The 20,000-nt window shown below is 47.8% G+C and overlaps 1 protein-coding gene across 1 annotated transcript in view; it reads left to right on the top strand.

Moving 5' to 3' along the window:
* The window catches only part of LOC132451539 (CUB and sushi domain-containing protein 3-like), a 243,589-nt gene that overhangs the window by 211,144 nt on the left and 12,445 nt on the right, over positions 1–20,000 (top strand). The window contains exons 46-57 of the mRNA XM_060044079.1: positions 4,791–4,871; positions 5,396–5,509; positions 5,705–5,893; positions 6,280–6,438; positions 7,375–7,563; positions 8,349–8,534; positions 9,667–9,861; positions 10,336–10,509; positions 12,705–12,878; positions 15,741–15,914; positions 16,909–17,094; positions 18,588–18,761. Of these exons, the coding sequence (XP_059900062.1) occupies positions 4,791–4,871; positions 5,396–5,509; positions 5,705–5,893; positions 6,280–6,438; positions 7,375–7,563; positions 8,349–8,534; positions 9,667–9,861; positions 10,336–10,509; positions 12,705–12,878; positions 15,741–15,914; positions 16,909–17,094; positions 18,588–18,761 (1,995 nt within the window). The remainder of the gene's footprint in view (positions 1–4,790; positions 4,872–5,395; positions 5,510–5,704; positions 5,894–6,279; positions 6,439–7,374; positions 7,564–8,348; positions 8,535–9,666; positions 9,862–10,335; positions 10,510–12,704; positions 12,879–15,740; positions 15,915–16,908; positions 17,095–18,587; positions 18,762–20,000) is intronic.

Raw genomic sequence — 20,000 nt, 5'->3', positions numbered from 1 at the left:
AAAATCTGTGCAAAGATTTAAATGAGGGGCTCCCACCTGAATAAGTGGAAACACCGTATTTAAGCGGGACAATTCTTTTTAGAGGGACCACTCGGCTGGAATCTCTCTGCCGAGTTCCACTAACCTCGGGGCCTTGGAGCTCCGCTCAGAGCCTACTCTAGTCTGCAGTGGGGCCCTCGGTGAGAGGCGAAGGTATTGTTGTTGGTAATTACAGGGGTACGGCGATAGCATCGATCTGTTTAGCAGGAACACTTTATTTGAATTGTGCGTGGCCACTCTACAGCGCGGCACTGACTGAAGGTGTAATCTGATGTCCCCGCGGTGAATGCCTCTAATTTACGGCCCCTCTTTCTCTCTGAAACTTTCAAGGCCTCAGACTGAGTTGTCTTTGTTTTTCCCCCACAGCACGTCCCAAGGCACGTCCCAAGAGTCCGGGACTCTTGGGACGTGCCAAGAGTACACATGCTCGTATCTTCGTAGTTCGAGAGAGTCTTTCACATGTCTTTTGATGGGCCTATTTCCGTCCTCTTGAGCTTGCTTTGGTTTTGGGTGTACCTTGGCACGATGAGTGGAAGGCATCAGCAGAACTTGCTGAAGGACGCTCGGATCACAGATGGCGTTTAAATCCCGCAGAGTTTTTATCCGCTGCTGAAGGCTTTTTGAAAACTAAATGGATATGTTGAAGGAAACAGGACAGTGGAAGAAGCATAATAGCAAACAAACAGAAAACTGCGGTCCAGCGATTCAAATCGGGCGGATGACTTATTAACACTGTTGAAACACAACATAGCAAACAACAAAGAACAAATGTACAAATGTTCGGCAAACGCTTGTTAAATGGATGCGTCAAGAATTATGGTTACTTAATCACGTCCCTAAAGGTAACTTTTAATAGCTCAGCAGACCCAATCGGCTAATCCAGCTCACTCTAATTAGCGTGTCTTTCACCTGGAACTTCTACAGCATTAATCCTCTCTTAGTCAGTGGTTTTCCTCAGTTGCAGATCCCTTTAATTCCCTGGTAGTTGACAGACTGAAAGGAACAATTATCTCAGTGCCTGCTCTTTTTTAAATGAAGAAGATACTTTGCTATTCAACCTGTTAAACACATCCATTAGATAATTTGCCAATCAAATATTAGATAAGACTCATTAAAAATAGTGACAGCTTCTTGGCTATTGGCCAAAGGGGGCTAATAATGGCTGTTAATTGTTCTGAATGGCTATCTTCGACTGGTTATGGTTCTTAACTCCCGGCCGAAAGTTCTGGATTCAAACCCAAAGGGCTTGCAGCCAACCTGTTTCCTTCCTTCTCATTAATGCCATGTATCTGAATAAAGTGCACTGGGAGCCTAATCGGATGTAAAATTCAATCGTAAAAGCAACTGGTTAACTTGAGTACAGCCTATATCTTCTTCTTCGGTCACATGGCGGGTAACAGCTCTCAGGCACGTGTGTGTGTGTGTGTGTGTGTGTGTGTGTGTGTGTGTGTGTGTGTGTGTGTGTGTGTGTGTGTGTGTGTGTGTGTGTGTGTGTGTGTGTGGCTCCCTGCTAGTGTGCCACCATGCTGGTGATCCGTCAACATGGACTAAAATCATAATGAAAGGCCTTCATGAAAGAGGGCCATACCGATTTTCAGGCTCGTCCGCCACTTCTCTGGGGCCTTCTTTTTATGACTTCCCAGTTTATTAGAAGCGGGAGCACGTCTGGTAGGGAATAGAATATGCTGATAACGGATCGTCCCATCGATAGTTTAGACATGTTTCATTCCCGAGGCTGATCTGCGCTCCGATTTGGATATCGAACGCGGGTGATACCAATATGCCGGCTCTCTCCAGCAGAACTAGCAGGATTAGCTTTTATTCAGTGCAGACTGCTTAGGCCGCCCGCGTCCACGGCCAGCAGAGAGCCTCCGTGTCGATAAAGGGGATAAATCTCGGAACAGGAGACGAGAACATGACGGGTCGTTCTTTATTTTTTATGGAGTAGACCCCAGTCCCCCGTTGCACACATCTATGCACTTCTGTGGGCTGCCTTTTTATTATTTTCTTGGAATAGGCGTGGGGTTTCTTTCAGGGTGAAGTGTGAGATGGATACTGTAGTGAGCAGAGCTTCCTCGAGGCTTCTGGATTTTGTGCTGAAAGCTTCAAAAGTTTCCAAAAAAAAGTTAATTTCTTTCCCGTTGCTCCCTTCAGTCATGTATATATATATATGTCCTTGCTTTCAAGCGGAACTTGATTCAAAAAACCTAAACCAAGGTTCGGAATACAAACTCTGTAATGCCCGACCCATATCAGGCCATTCCCCTCGAGGTTACTTCTTTTCACACCGAAGCCTTCGAGGAACAGCGTGAGGAAGAAAGACCTTCTCCTCTCTTTGAGAAAATGGGAAAGAAATGTGAAGAGGAAGGAACCAGCAACCTGCAGTTGTGCTCGCAACCGTACGGGCCGGGGGGAAAGGCGCCGCTGGACGGTCTAGCCATGGCGGAAGTAGTTCACTCTGTGCCAAAACCTCCATGGTTCTTTGATCCTCAATGTTTGCGCCATATCGGGCGGAAACCTTGAGTCATGGTTCCTCTACCCGCTCCTAAATGACACGTCGAAAACAAGACTTTGGACAAACGTCTACCAAATGATAATAGAGAAATGGGGGGCGTCCCTGTTTCCTCATCAGCTGTTCAGTCTGTTCCGTTGACGATGGACGGGAACCTTTTGCTCCATCGTGTCGCCACGGTCAGAGCATCCCTCGGCGGAGTGCAACGCAGGCGGTCCACCTTTCCAGGCGAGCGGAAAACAGCAGCCTTTCCCCCAGGAGTAAACTGCAATGCAGGGTCTTCACCGACACCAGACACGCTCCTCAATGGGGAACTGCCACTAGTTGATCTTTAGGCAGTTTTTTGACGGCAATTAATGACTTAGTTAATTAAGTACACAACAAAAACTCATGAGTCCAACGGTAACACTGTCACGAGTGGTTTAAAAGGTGTAAAAGGCAGGTATGTATCGCTTTTTAGAACGGCCGGTAACCCCGGTTTGGAGGAACATACGTATTGGGGAGGGTTGGATCAGATTTGTGTTGTTTATATTAACTACAAATGTACTCCTCTTTTGTTAGAGTCATTTGTTCGGCGCTCCCTTAAAAACACAACGATTTCTACTCCTGCAGTCAGCCCTTGAGGATCCATAGTCCGCGATCGATTCCCTGAATGTAGCACGAATAAAACGTGTAGTGCTGCCCACCCCGGGAGAGGAACCTCAAATGGTTAGGGGGTCTGCTCGAAATCGAAAGATAATACCTTTGTCAACGACCCACCTGCACTATTGAGCATTCAGAGGTTCTACATCAAGTACATTGTCTCTACGGTTCTTAGAAAACAAAATCCCATAAGATGGTTCTATATTACCTTTGGGATATTTCCGGGGCTCGCTCTGCATGCGAGCGGTTGTATTTGTACATGCTCCATGCAGAACCGGTTGTTTTAAGAGTGTAGACGTTCCATGAGCAAGATGCCCAACCCCGACCTGCTCCTCAATTTGTCACCTATAGGGTCACCACCTGTGGTTTCGACCCAGAATGCATTGCTTTAACAGTTTGAGGTATTCTAGATTGCCGAGAGCCAACACATATAACCAGGCGATTGATTGCTGTGAGAGAGACACGTTCACGTGTCGTGGCGGGAGCGCTTCTCCAATTCGCATTTCTCTAATTTGAGGAGAATGAGGAACCATGCATCCATCCAAATGCATCCATATTCCCACAGACATGCACACATTAATCTAGTACACACATCATCAGTCATTGGAGAGCACATGCACACACACACACACACACACACACACACACACACACACATATATAAACTAGCAGGGGGAGGGGGGGGGTCTTTGATACGCATGAGAGCGGCAGATGTTATTGGAAGGTCTCATTCTCATAGTCAATTTAATCCTAATTTATAGCCCTCTCTCCTCCCTCTGCACTCTCCGTCCCTCCTGTCTACCTCGGCCTATATTTCCCCTCTCTCTCTCTCTCGGCCTCAGCGTTAGTGAGTAATCTATGGTCATGCAGTAGTATCGATTCCACTCCTCAGCTAGGCGGCTGTGAACCCAGTTCCCTCTTGTTATGATCTAAGGCTGGGCTCTCTAATCTCACAGGCCCCTCCATCTCCTCTCCGCTTTGATTCCAGACCATGGCAGACCTGAGACGGTTTTTATTTTATTTTTTGGTGGTGGAGGGAGGAGAGAAAAAAACCCCTGCTTTAAAAGTTTAACAATACACTAAAAGAGATCTAAAGACATGAAGTGACTGCGTGATGTAAGACTAACTGTTTGGTTTTCTCTCAGGGGAGATCGGGGGTGCATGAGGCGGGCTGATGTAGTGATTGGAGATGTGCATGGATGCCTGCCTCGGGGTTAGTGTGTTTCGTCAGTGTGTTTGTCTAGTCGACCAACCGAAATCCAAGGCCTTTAAAGGCAGTGGTGGGGGCAGAATGCATCAGCGGCCCGCTTGCCAACGCAAGCTATTTGCCCCCAGAACAGCTGAATCGGCCCGTCCATTCAAGTCAGCCATGTGATTGTCTACTGTTGGTACCCCTGGGGGCTGAGATAGTGACTGGATGATGGTTGCAGCGGTACCGAGTTCGAGCTTAAATTTCTGCACGCTACTGCTAACTCCTTATCCTTAATCAAACGGCTTGGATGAAAGTGTCTGCTGATTGACTTAAATAATACTAAATCTTTTTTTTTCTTTGTGACAATGTGCGTGTGTTTGTGTGGGTGTCTCTGCCCCCCCCCAGCCTACCAGCTCAGAGTGTGCCAGCCCCCTCCTGAAGTCTCCAACGTCAACCTGTTGATGGAGGACGGAGAGCTGGAGATAGGTGAGCGTGCGTCGGCCGTGCCACTCCACAAACTGTCTGTCAATCACCATCACAAACGTGACAAAGAAAACAACATATATACTGTTCCACTGGGTAGCTGAGAAGGTACTAGTAGAACTACCACTAGTAGTAGTAGAAGTACTAGTAGTAGAAGAGGGAGGTGTCTGGAACAATGGGGGTTGCTTGTGCTGTGGTTCGAACCACTCGCCTCCTCCTTCTTTCTCTGTCCGTGCCCTTGAGCAAGGTACCTCCCTCTCTTACCCATAACCCATAACGGCCTTCCTGTGGAGACAGGATGCTGCCTCCACCAGCGCCAGCCCTCCCACCGACCGTGGCGTCACATACGCATGTGTGTGGGCGACCGAATGTGAAGGACAGACCTAACTGAAGTTTCATTTACTGAATGATTAAATTAACATGTTTTGTTTTTACACTGTCGACAGCCCATTGAAGATATGTATAGAAATATCAAGGGAAGTGAATCATTGAAATATCCTCGCCCACACACACACACACACACACAGGTGACATCATCAGGTACCGCTGCCTCCCTGGCTTCTCATTGGTCGGCAGTGAGATCCTGACGTGTCGCCTCGGCGATAGACTGCAGATGGACGGGCCGCCCCCGACCTGTCAAGGTATGTGTGTATGTGTTCGTGTCTGTGTGTGTGTGTGTCCGTGTGTCTGCCTGTGCACGTATTTTCAACTCAATTATTTAATCCTTTTTGAAAACCAGGAAAAGATAATTAATTGCAATTATTTCATTTGTTGAAGATGAATGAAAAATATCCTATAGAGGCCTTGGCCTTGTCCTCTCTTTCACCCCTCACCAGTCCAATGTCCCGCCCACGACGTGCGATACGATTCGTCGGGGGTCATCCTGAGTCCTGGTTGGCCAGAGAGCTACCCCAACCTCCAGATGTGTTCGTGGAGCGTTGCCGTGGAGAAGGGCTACAACGTCACCATCACCTTCGAGAGCTTCCACACCGAGAGGGAGTTTGACGTGCTGGAGATATTCGATGGTACAACGCACGCACGCACGTGCACGCACACACACACACACACACACACACACACACACACACACACACACACACACACACACACACACACACACAGGAAAAAACGGACAGAGACAGATACATTTTTTTCTTTTATATTTACTTTTTTGCTCTGTATTAATCCAAGCCCCGAGTGACTGCTGCCCGATGCTCTGTCGATGAGCACATGAACATGAAGCTGGAATAACCACAAAATGAATAAAAACATGCTAAACAATGCCAAATAAATAAGACACGACACAACCCCGGGCCCTTCCCAGGACGTCTCTAAACATTCGTCAAATGTCGTACCCACCCGCCCACTGTCCTCCCCTCAACCTTGTCCTCCTCGGTCTCCCCCCCACAAGGCCCCACGGCCAACAGCCCCACCCTGGCCACGCTGAGCGGGGACCTGGCCACGCCCTTCAACATCACCAGCTCCAGCCACCAGTTCCTGGTGCGCTGGGCCTCCGACCACGGCACCAACAAGAGGGGCTTCAAAATCCGCTATGTTGGTGAGTACCAAAGTATGTATCCCGACTTTACTTTACTATTACTCCCTCTTCTGCTACTCTCCTAATGCATGAAGATAAGAAGGGACGCACAGACAAATGGACAGTGATCCTGCTGTGTATATATAGATATTTATAGACATATACTGTATATATATATATATATATACATGTGTATCAAGCTTCATTGCTGAAGTGCTGTACTGTACAGAGTGAGCGTTGCACTCGGCTGTCCTTCTGTCTGTCCGTCCGACTCCCAGACTATTACACTACAGGAATCCTTCCGTCTCGTACGTCCCGTCCAAGATGAGGTGTATATTCTTAGAACAAATGACCCCCATCAGCAAAGAAACTGTCGACGCTGACAGCGTTTGCACTCGCACTGCGAGCGCAGCCCGCCGGCCCGTGTGGCAGTCTGCCGTCGGATATCGAACCCCTTCCACCGGAGCGGCGGTGCATTAAATCTCACCGATTCCTCTTATTCCTCCAGCACAGCCAAACCAGCCGGGGGGGGGCCGGGGGCTGGGGGGGACGTGATGACGTGATTCATGTAAAAAAAACGATAGAAAGAAAACAATTTGCTGCAGGAAAGCCGTTAATGACTGCACGGATCATTCGGTCATTAAACACCGCCGGCGGAGATGTAGCATGGCTGTCATAAATACGATGGCTTGTTAAAAACATGATTGCAATCAGGTGGACGCCGCCTTTTCGTGCAGTTCGTTTTTTATTGATCCGCCGCCGTCGTGTGCGATGTCGCGGCGTAATCAACACACACGGCGATCTAAGTGACACACACACACACACACACCGCTGCGATTGTCGGGCCCGGGCGCTAGTTGGGAAGCTCGCTGGGCAGTGAGGTTATCGACCTGGCGGGGTGTGATTCATGTCTGTCCGTCCGTATGTCCCCCCCCCCGTCCCCGTCCCGTCCCCTTTGCGTTCCTCCAGCGCTGTACTGTTCCACGCCGGACTCCCCGCTGCACGGCTCCATCTCGTCCCAGACGGGCGGCCACGTCAACAGCGTGGTGCGCTGGGCCTGCGACCGCGGTTACCGTCTCCTGGGCAACGCCACCGGCACCTGCCGCCGCACGCCGGCCGGGTACCACAACTGGGACTCGCCCGTGCCCGCCTGCCAAGGTGGGTGCTGTGTGTGTGTACTGTGTGTGTTTGGGTTACTTATTTTGGGGTGTGTGTTTGTGTGTTTGTGTCCGCTACGTCTTTGTGTTTGTGTGCTGTCTGTGTTTGAGTGTGTGTTTAGGTTATTTCGGTGTGTGTTTGTGAAGTGCTGCGTCTGTTTAAGTGTGCGTGTGTCTGCTGTGTGTTTCTGAGCTGTCCTTGTGTGTGTGTATGTGATTGCTTGTGTTCTGTGTGTGTGTGTGTGTGTGTGTGTGTGTGTGAGTTTTCTATCTTCCGTCCCTCAGAGGTCTTTGGGTGAGGAAGGGTTGTGTAATGTCAGCCTGTGAAGCCCTTTGGGACAGGATATCTGATTAATTAAGCGCCTTAAATCCACTTCCATTGACATTTACAATATTCAAATCATGAAAAAACAGTTTACCGCCCAAAACGTCCAGAACAGAGTTGAAGGCAAAATTTTATTTTTGAAACAGGCGTCAATTTTACCTTGCCCTTGTATAATAGTAGTTCACTATAAAACTGCAATAGCTGCCTGCTCAACAGTCAACAGCCACAGTGAAGACATGGGGAAATGTGTGTGTGTGTGTGTGTGTGTGTGTGTGTGTGTGTGTGTGTGTGTGTGTGTGTGTGTGTGTGTGTGTGTGTGTGTGTGTGTGTGTGTGTGTGTGTGTGTGTGTGTGTGTGTGTGTGTGCGTAAGTGTCCGTGCCCACACCTGTGTCTCCTCATCCTCCTAACCGGCCACCGTGTGTCGTCGTCCCCCCCGCTCCCCCCCCCACCCCCATCACAGCGGTGTCCTGCGGTGCCCCCAAGGCGCCGGCTAACGGCGGCGTGCTCACCTCGGACTACTCCGTGGGCACCCGCGTGTCCTACTTCTGCAGCGACGGCTACCGGCTGTCCAGCAAGGAGCTTACCTCCGCCGTGTGCCAGCCCGACGGCACCTGGAGCAACCACAACAAGATCCCCCGCTGCTCCGGTAAGAGCTAGGGGCCTTCTGGAGGGTTCTGGGGTCCAATCCCCCCCGCCCCCGCCCCCCCCCCCAATGTCTGCAGCCTCACCTGGAGGCATCCTTGAGCCAGATGCCCCTCCCCCTTTTACCGCTCCTTTATGATAAGCGTCTGAGCTCACTGCGTTATTTAGACATTGTGGAAAGGAGTATCTGCTCAGTATGTATCGTACTTCTAACCATGTGACTACTGGCTCAAAAGGTAGCATGTTTTAGTGAAGCATTTTCCACTGTTGTCATACCGCCAAAGACGATGTCAGTGCAACTAGCCTCGATGCTACGTTAAGTGGTTTGCTGGCGTTATACATCGAACGGTGAAGTGGCTTTCTAGCAACAAACGCACGCTTTGGGGACAGGTGGAGTTGACTCTTAAGCCCATATCACAAAGAGTGTGAGTCTCATTTCTGTAGTGAAACCCAGAAATAGAGGTAGAAGCTTGTACTAACATGTTTAAATTTTTATTTCATTAACATCGAGGGCATTTAGCAGAAGCTTTTATCCCAAACGACTTGCAATAAGTACATTTGTCAAAAGAAAGAGAAACAATATATCGCTGTTGTTAAAGTAAGGATGTTCATAAAACCAAGTGCCAAGCACTCACAACCACTAGATTAACCACTTCTCCGTGCACAACAAAGATAGCGAGGAGCTAAGATGCTCAATGCTCAGTACTATTTTTGGGTGCAAGGACATACAACATACAATAAGTGTGTACGTTAAGTGCCAGGACGTACAACATACAATAAGCGTGTACATTAAGTGCCAGGACGTACAACATACAATAAGCGTGTACATTAAGTGTCAGGACGTACAATATACAATAAGTGAGTACATTAAGTGCCAGGACGTACAATATACAATAAGTGAGTACATTAAGTGCCAGGACGTACAACATACAATAAGTGAGTACATTAAGTGCCAGGACGTACAACATACAATAAGTGTGTAAGAGGGTTGTGGGGGGGGGGGAAGCTGTACAGAGTCTAGGTGAACTCTGAACAAGTGGGTCTTATTGAACGTCCGTCGCGACACGGTGGTGTGCTCTGGGCTGCCCCTCCTGGACCCGGGACCTCCCTCACGCTGTCGGTTCGTTCCGTTCTAGTGGTGGTCTGTCCCAGCATCGGCTCCTTCTCCCTGGAGCACGGGCGCTGGAGGATCGTGAACGGCTCCCACTACGAGTACAAGACCCGCATCGTGTTCACCTGCGACCCGGGCTACTACCGCCTGGGCCCCGCCCACATCGAGTGCCTGCCCAATGGCGCGTGGAGCTGGAGGAACGACCGGCCCCACTGCCAGAGTACGTTCTCGTCGATCGGTTTCTTGTTGTTGTTGTTTTAAATCGGAATGTATTTGTTATGTATAGTTATAAGGAATTTATAGCAAGGTGCAAGTTATTTGAAGGTTATTATGAGTATAGAATGTTATGAAATGCTTTGTTTCCTTCTTTAAGAAAACTACCAAATAATACACAATAATATAACAATACATATTAGATACAAAAATAGAACTAAATATACAATTGGGACCAAAGGAAGGAATCCAGTTAATGGAAATACCATTGAAATACCAGAGATGTACTGTTTTCAAGGATAATATTTACAACGGTCACCGAATAACTAAACATAGATATCTGGTTTAAACGGTCCCATATCCATTCAACAATGCGTTCTACTCGTATCGACGTATAGACTCGTATAGACCCTGTGCTCGACGTTTACCCTGTTCCCCGGTCCGTCTCTGCACCGGTCGGGTCGCTGCGTTCCCTCTGCAGTCATCTCGTGCGGAGAACTCCCGTCGCCCACCAACGGGAGGAAGATCGGCACCCAGACCAGCTTCAGCGCCACGGCCATCTTCACCTGCGACACGGGCTTCATGCTGGTGGGCTCGGCCGTCAGGGAGTGCCTCTCCTCGGGCCTGTGGAGCGGCAGCGAGACGCGGTGCCTGGGTACGTAGACGGGTGGAGAACCTGCCTCCAAACAAAGCTTTTTGGTTTGTTTTGAATGGCTCTTTTAATTATTTTTTACCTTACTTTTTATCCTCAGATTGGGTCAGATTGCTCCAGTTTTTCCGGTCGTTATTTCCTTTTGATCATTTTCCGAAGGCTTTACTCATTCCAATCTGAGTTTTATTGCCGTGTAATCTACTTTTAACCGGCCCCTTAAGCCATCGGAAACGTTCTGAATAAATAACGATTATACTATTATAAATCCAATAGCGTGCTTAATGTGATACAAATGTCGCAAGCAGCACAATATAATTATGATGTGATCTCTGATTGATGAGTGTGAATGTATCTCATCTTGTCTCGTGTGAGCCTCCTTCCTCTGGAAATGGTAACCTTTTAAGCAGGATGTTTATATTCCCTTCCTTCTGGCCAAAAAATGACCCTTTCAGCTTGGATCCAGCGCTATTCTCGAATCAGTATACCCTGTGGTCTACTCCTACTTCATGACCTACACACTAAACATTACAATCCCCCCATAGAGTCCTTGTACTTTGCTCTTCGCTCTTCTGATCCTGTTGATATGTTGTGTCAGTAAATGCACGTGATTCAGCCTTTACACCTCAGAGAGGTTGGGTGATCCTGGGACACGAATGGCTCTCTGTCTTCCCAGGGCTATGCTTTAGTAAAACACACCCTGGACGCTTGTCTTAACGTGTCAGGCTCCAAGTTTTACATGCTCCCCATGTCCTCTCAGTCATGCTGCTGACCACTTGACACATGCTGTAAGACCCCCCTGCTCGTTCATTCCGGACACACAAATCGTGACCTCAATCCGTGCAGAACGCTGCAGCCAGAGAGTGCGTTTAAACTCTCCAATGCACCACAGAGCCACACAGGCTCAAGCTCAGACCCTTTATAAAATGTTGTCTTCTTTTAACAGCAGCCCTGATAGCTGAATAAGTACTGCGGTGTAAACCACCTAAAGCATACAGCGGTTATTGGGGAGACCTAGATGTGTTTTCAATTCAAGTATTTTTTGGTGTTTTGGCTTTCATTTTGTCTCCTCCACTACTTTTATGAAGGCCGTTATTCACGTCTAACTAATGCTGAGGAGACACTAAGCAGGAGTTGATACTTGATTGTTATCAGTGATTTCTACTTAAACACTGACTGGTCTTAAGAAATACTGCTTCAGTCGGACAACATGTGACTCATTGTGGACGTTTGATATTGACGACTACAATTAAAAGAGAAATACTGCTTAAAAGAGAAATACTGCTGTGTGTATGTTTGTGTGTGTGTGTGTGTGTGTGTGTGTGTGTATACCTGCGTGTCTGTCCGTGTGTGTGAAGATAGGTATCAGCATTATGTTCTTCAAAGAGCGGCGGGCCGAGTGGAATCTCGAATGAGAATCTTGTTTGATCCTAAACGCATCAGTTTAATTCTCCGATGCCTGACTCTGTAGATTCCAAAAGTCTTGTAAACCAATGCTAAACAAACCTGGAGCCCACCCCGAATACACACACACACACACACACACACACACACACACACACACACACACACACACACACACACACACACACACACACACACACACACACACTTATTTGATACGCTTGATTGTTAGCGGGCAGAACGCTTGTGTGGACGTCAAGGTGGATTTGTCTCTATTAGTTGTGTTTGAAGTGGCGCCGCCACACTCTCCCTAATAGGAATAAAAAAAACATGCTAACAGCTAGGGACGTAGCCATTAGCCGGGACAGTGTAATCAATGCTCTGATGCAGACATTAGCAGACGCAGATAAGAGACCAGAACAAACCGCGCTTGGACAAATTAACTCGGGCTTCATGTTGCCCGACTTGCGAGTTGCAACGTGATGAAATTTAAAATGAGACATCAAAGCTTGCTTATGTTAACGCATTGGCTGTTTTAATAACACATTTCTCTCCCTGTCTCTGCCTATCTCCCCCTGTCTCTCTTTCTATCTCTCTCTCTTTCTCTCTATCTGTCTCACTAAGTCTCTCTCCATCACCCTCTCTCTCTCTCTCTCTCTCTCTCTCTCTCTCTCTCTCTCTCTCTCTCTCTCTCTCTTCCTCCCATCACTCTCTATGCCTCTATATGTCTCTGCCTTCCCCCTCTCTGTCTCTATGTCTCTCTCTCCCCCCTCACTGTGTGTGTTTGTGTCTTCTAGCCGGCCATTGCGGGATCCCAGAGAGCATCGTGAACGGTCAGGTGATCGGCGAGAACTTTGGTTACCGGGACACGGTGGTGTACCAGTGTTTACCGGGATTCAGACTGATTGGCTCCTCGGTGAGGATCTGTCTCCAAGACAACCAGTGGTCCGGACAACTTCCTGTGTGCATACGTAAGTGGTTGCACACACACACACACACACACACACACACACACACACACACACACACACACACACACACACACACACACACACACTTTTCTTAACGACGTTCCCTTACACACTCACACACATGTGCGTGCACGCGCATGCGCACACAACAAGATACAGTATCGATGCGGCAGGATAGTCTCGTTGTTAGGGAGACCCCGGGTACGATTCCCAGTTTCAGCAGTCAAGCCGTGGGCAACGTTGACCTAGATGGCCCCTACCCTGACGCCATATCATCGTTCTCTCTAGGCCACGTTGGGTCAAGGCGTCTCCCCAATGACTAAATGGTATGGTAATAGTTAACAGCTGATGAACATTGGTTACCAGTGGTAGAGAGATTCTGAATCATAAGGAGGGAAAGAAAATGTACAGACGTTTCTATGTTCCTTGATGGTAAGCATTTTGCCACTCTTTCTCTGCCAGTGTTCGGTCCAGTTTTTGTGTTGCTTATTGTGGGAATTGGAATACAATAAAACTGTGAATGGCAGTTAGATGACTTTATGACAGAGGCTCGCAGAGAAAAATAATAGAATCGTAATTCCATGCCCCTGGTGGTCCCCCAAGCGGGTACTTGTGTGGAAGTTTGTATCAATACGGTTTAGAATTGGAGTCAAAATGAGGGTCATTTTACCAGAATGTAGGATTCTAGACTAATATCACTTTGGGTGGGAATTCCATAAACGAAAATTGAATTTTCGGTCGAATTACACTCTAGCGAGAGACCCGATGGTTAGCAAGTGTATTTGAAAAGCATTGGCACCCGCACACCGTCAACCGACCCCCCCCAAGACCATTTGTCTCTCCCCATTAAACCAACAGCTAAACCCCCACCTTCATAAGATGGTAATCATTGTGAGTTTAGCCCTGGGGTAAACTTGATATAGGCGCCATTGTAAAGTCGACATTTAATCAGCGTGATAGCCGATTAAGGCAGAATAATAATTATGTTAATAGGAATAGGTGTATAATTTTAATTTGTGTGTATGTGTGTTTGCATTTCTGTGCGTTTGCATTTCTGTGGGTGTGTGTATGCATGCACGTGTGTATGTTTGCCGGTGTATGCGTGCGGCTGTGAGTGTGTGAGGGTGCATGTGTGTGTGAGGAAATGTGTGTGGGTGTGTGAGATGGTGTGTGTGTGTGTGTGTGTGTGTGTGTGTGTGTGTGTGTGCACGACTGCGCGTGTGTCTGCCCAGTGAGGTGTGGGTAAAATGAATAGCCCTGCTGGGGGGGGACTAATGGAGGAGCCTTTGACAGTTGGAGGCTAACTGTGAAAATCTGACAAATTTAGCTTTCTGCCGAAGCCGGGTGGTTTTTGGCAGCCTGTGTGTGTGTGTGTGTGTGTGTGTGTGTGTGTGTGTGTGTGTGTGTGTGTGTGTGTGTGTGTGTGTGTGTGTGTGTGTGTGTGTTCGGAGGACATGGGCCATTCCTAGCCAAAAGGACGCATCATTTTCCACCGACAGAATTGAAAGATTAGAGGACTTTGTGTTGAGGAACCTCTCCCAACGTGGTGCAAATGCTAATGCACTCTCCCGCTCAGGTCGAACGCAAGCAACGGCAGAGACTATTAATATACCGATTGTATTTTATTCCTACATGCCCTTTAACTGATCTTCAACTAGAATGCAAATGTCACAGACCTAAAGTTAACCAGCGTCTGCGTTAGTTTGCTCTGTACAACTTTCAGCATTAAACATTGAACACGCTGCCTGGTGGATCTAACACAGTATCTAAATATATATATATATGTATATAGATATATCTATACGTGTGCAAACAGACTACTGATTCCGCACAAAATGGAGTGTTTGGTGCTTGTGTGTGTTGAGCGTTTGCGCTGGGCTGTTTTTCTACCGAGGTTATTCATGCAAAAGTTATTGAAGGAAATCATTTCAGAACAAAATTATACTGCAATTATGGAGATGAGAGGCTCTTGTTGAGAGACGCAAACACTGAATGATGATGAGAGCGTCTGCGCACGCACAAATGAGTGCGTGTGTGTATGTGTGTGTGCGCGCGTGTGTGTGTGCGCGTGTGTGTGTGTGTGTGCGTCTGTCTGTGGGCTTAAAAGAGAAAGAGAGTGACAAGACTGATTGGGTTTGTTTGTAGGTCCATGCCCCCTGGATATGCTGACGGTGTCAGATAAATTTGTATCTTGGGCAAACAAACGAACGCATCTGATTTGCAGCGATCAACTGAGAAAGACCTTGCCTTCCCAACCTTCGCCTCCTCCCCCCTGTCTCCCCAGGTCTATTTCCCGCCCTCTTCCCTTCGTCGTCTCTCATCAACTTTGTTTTTCTCCCTCTCTTCTTCTTTTCCATTTCCACTTCCACCTCCCCTCGCTATCCTTTCCTCTGCTCCCCACGTGCTCCTCTCCTCCTCTCACCTCGTCGCCCCTCAATGTCCTCCCCCCTATCTCCCAAACCTGCTCTCCACTCCTCCTCCCACTCCTTCTCTCCTATCACTCACTCCACCAGAAAGGTAGAGTGAGGGCAATGGAGTGAAAGAGCAAAATAAGTTTGTGACTCTGGCTTTGGCTGTTGAGACCTGAGCATGAAACCACACATCACACAGGTTAGGTTGCGGACATCGGGGAATCGATTCCTGGACTTCTCGGCGGGGAATAGAACTAACCGCTGCATCATACCTGCCATTACAACGGCCTATAGTCCTCTGTTTCCTTTACTTCTATTTCTTCTGTATGAAAGCATTAAAGACGATGTTGATTAGTATTTGTTTTCTGAACCATACTTGATACTTAATAACGCTGTGTAAATCAATTTGGTGAATCAATATTGATATCCTTCCACTTCCTGCTCCTTACAGCCATCAGCTGTGGACATCCCGGAAGTCCCATATACGGCCGCACGGTGGGAAACGGCTTCAACCTCAACGACGTGGTCAGCTTCGTGTGTAACCGCGGTTACGAGATGGAGGGGCCCGCACGGGCTCAGTGTCAGGCCAACCGACAGTGGAGCCACCCGCCCCCAACGTGTAAAGGTGGGGAGAAAAGTTAAGTCTGTTCACCCCTAACCTTGTCCTGAACAGTAACCCCCCCCCCCCCCCCCTAACATGCTATGATACCCCAACCCCCCCCCTCCTCCTTCACCCCTTTTCTAACAGCCCCTTACTCTGAGTAGTCTCGGCATGAACCCTGACCCCTCTCTCCCTATAACTTCACAGCCATATTAATTAGAAACAAACATCTCCACCAAGAAACGACCTAGCTCTCCCAACTGACAAAAGGCTCCACTCTGAAATACAGCAGAGAAAGGTTGAGTGAATAGAAAATCCCCGGCCTTATGCTGGGATTGTTGAAGTGCTTGTACAGATACACAGAGACACAATAGCAGCCTAAATTGTCAAAGAAAATCTAACTTTCACACAAAATTAGGATTCCAGGAATCAAAGCAAGCAAAATCAGTTAAGAACAAATGACTTAAGAGCAAGGAATATGAGTTATATCTTTAAGGATGATGTGTGAATCTGAAAACTCATCCCCCCGTTTACAGAACCCTTTCACACTGCATGTCCTAACTCGCACCCTAACTGTCCACGCCCTCCGGATTCCCCTTCACACCTAAATGCATGTGTGTTGGGTTAATACCCTCTAATGCTCTCTCTAGTGCCCTTGAGCAAGGCACTGACCTGGATTATCTTCCCATGTGCCACTCTGTGAATGTGCCCACCCCCTTCTCCCCTTTATCACCAAAGGCTAGAGGATATATCTCCAAGAAGTCAATTATTTTATACAGTATATGCCATTGTAAAATGCAGTCGTTATTACTTTAGCATGCTAATACGACTGCATTAAAATGACATTAAGATGTGCATCGCTAAGAGACGATGGAAATGACCCTAGCTGGTTCATACCTAATAACACATATCTTCCAATCTGTGTCTTTGTGTTTGTACATGTTTGTGCATTCGTGTGTGTTTGTGTGTGTGTGTGTGTGTGTGTGTGCATCTCTCCCGTCTGCCCCTATGTGTATAGTGGTGAATTGTTCGGATCCAGGCATTCCCCCAAATTCAATTCGCCAGAGCAAAATTGAGTACGGGAACTTCACGTTTGGCACCGTTGTGTTCTACGACTGCAACCCGGGATACTACCTGTTCGGATCGCCTGTGCTCACCTGTCAACCCACCGGCCAATGGGACAAGCCCTTACCTGAGTGCATAGGTGAGTACAATACGTTGTCAACGTCCATAGATGGTCCGTCCAACTGAATCGTTTATCATCAGTTTTTGGTCAATCGACAATTTTTGATTTGACAAAGTCAGAAAAATCTTTATAAATATAACAATACACGGAAAAACCAACAAATAAGACAGACGAGAAAAATAAATAAATAGGAAAGCGAAAATGCAATAAATAAGGAAAACAGCAAGTAAAAATCCATTGATTGAATAAATCTCTGCCTGGCCCCTAGTGCATCTCTTTTGTCTGCCAGATGAGATAATAACACAAGATAAACTTTAGATCACTACTGCTGTTCTCCCAGATGGGAGAGCAGGGTGTTACAGCGTCTCAATTACAGGCTAGTGACATCATTAAAAAGAGATTACAGAAACCTAACGCAAGACTATGGAAGCAACTACAAAGACGCGTTCATCTAGACGAGCAGTAGTATGAGCAGAATTTCTTTCTGCTCGTACTTTCTGGAACTCCTACCAGTAGAGGTTAAGACTAGTATATGCTGATATTACAGACGTTGTATCTAGTTTGGGATGATCAATGCTCTACATTGTACCTTTTAGGTAGAAATCACATGTGTTATCAATCAGGTATCGATATACAGCGTATCTGAGTGAGTTGAGAGTGATCAACATGTTATGTTCTACCCATACCTTCACTGTAATATATACAGCGTATCTGAGTGAGTTGAGAGTGATCAACATGTTATGTTCTACCCATACCTTCACTGTAATATATACAGCGTATCTGAGTGAGTTGAGAGTGATCAACTCGTTACGTTCTACCCATACCTTCACTGTAATATATACAGCGTATCTGAGTGGGTTGAGAGTGATCAACATGTTATGTTCTACCCATACCTTCACTGTAATATATACAGCGTATCTGAGTGAGTTGAGAGTGATCAACATGTTATGTTCTACCCATACCTTCACTGTAATATATACAGCGTATCTGAGTGGGTTGAGAGTGATCAACATGTTATGTTCTACCCATACCTTCACTGTAATATATACAGCGTATCTGAGTGAGTTGAGAGTGATCAACATGTTATGTTCTACCCATACCTTCACTGTAATATATACAGCGTATCTGAGTGGGTTGAGAGTGATCAACATGTTATGTTCTACCCATACCTTCACTGTAATATATACAGCGTATCTGAGTGAGTTGAGAGTGATCAACTCGTTACGTTCTACCCATACCTTCACTGTAATATATACAGCGTATCTGAGTGGGTTGAGAGTGATCAACATGTTATGTTCTACCCATACCTTCACTGTAATATATACAGCGTATCTGAGTGGGTTGAGAGTGATCAACATGTTATGTTCTACCCATACCTTCACTGTAATATATACAGCGTATCTGAGTGGGTTGAAAGTGATCAACATGTTATATTTCACCTATACCTCCACATGTATCCCATGGTACATCATTATAAACACAACATATCGCTCTCCTTCCTCCCCACCCAGTGGTGGACTGCGGGCACCCTGGCTCCCCACCCAACGGCCTGCTGAGCGGGGAGAAGTTCACCTTCGCCTCCACGGTGCGCTACTCTTGCGCGGGGGGGCGGCAGCTCAAGGGGGAGTCCTCCCGGACCTGTCAGCTCAACGGGGTGTGGAGCGCACCCATGCCCTTCTGCTCAGGTAAGGGGGGGGGGGGGGGGTTGGTGACCCTGTCTCACCGTGTGGGTCCCCGTGGTGTAGGGGAGGTCCGTGGATGGAGAGGGGGCTGGTGACGAAGGGAAAGGGGAGTAGATGGGAGGTGGAGGGTGAGATAGACATGTGGAGGAGTTTAACAGTTTAAGAGATCTCACACCAAGCTTTTTATCAAAGGCTGAGGGGTGTTGGGAGGGAGGGGTGGTGGTTGTGTGTGGCGGGGTCTTGAAGTTGACGTGAAGGAAGCATGTGTTAACGCAGTCGGGTGTGGAGATCCCCATGTCTCTATCGCTCTCTCCCTCTCGTTCTCTCTCTCTCTCTTCTCTCCGGCCCTAATAACACACTCGCCCTTCTCTACCGCTTGCATGGTGGGATGTGGCAGGGAGGGGGGATTGGTTGGAAATAGTTGGTTGAATAATGAGCACCTTGAACCGCAGAGAAAAAGCGTCAACCGAGAGAGAAAGTACACCTCCGGGGCTTCACCGGTGGAAAGACCTCTTTCCCGCCAATTTCGTTTTCCTCTTTTCTTTCTTGTTTAACCTTTTTTTCCCCCCCTCGTGGTGTCCTGTGTGAACAGACCTCGCATGATCTCCGCTGGAGATTCAAAGACTAAGAAAAGTGACCATTTCTTCAAACCTTGAAACGAGGATGAAAGATGGGTTCAAACGGTGGACAGGGAGGCCGGGAAACGATGGGGGGGAGGGGAGGGGGTGATGAAGTACCATTGGGGGGGCGGTCATAAATATGGGTTGCCGGTGGTAGTGCTAAAGGTTAGCAATGAAGGGGAAAAGGATTCATGGATGAAATGGCAGCGAACGTGCAGCTAGACCCATGGGGGGGGGGGGGGGGGGGGGGGGAGGAGAGAGAGAGAGAGAGAACCCCTGCTCAACATGTCCACCGGGCTGGGACACGCACCCATGACCTTCCAACGGACGGGTCGGAATATATGGGTCCACGGAGACAGGCGGGCAGCGATGCACAAACGCGCTGCTTATGCCTAATTAACCTTTGGCTGCACTGCCGCGCTTCGCCACGGTAACCGAGGGCGCAGCGGTATGAGCAAGCTGGCAATGATTGACAGCGTCCTAGGCCATGGTTACCAGGACGGGGCGGCGAGAAGGTTTCTTCTTTTTGGCGGTAGGCCTACGTGACCGATTTGTTTTGCGCGTCGTTAAAAATGCAAGAAAGTTGAGGCGCAGCGAGAGGATTTATTGATTCAGGGGCCCC

This window comes from Gadus macrocephalus, chromosome 22, assembly GCF_031168955.1.
Source record: "Gadus macrocephalus chromosome 22, ASM3116895v1".
Classification (NCBI taxonomy): domain Eukaryota; kingdom Metazoa; phylum Chordata; class Actinopteri; order Gadiformes; family Gadidae; genus Gadus; species Gadus macrocephalus.
This window is presented reverse-complemented; position numbering and strand designations above follow the sequence as displayed.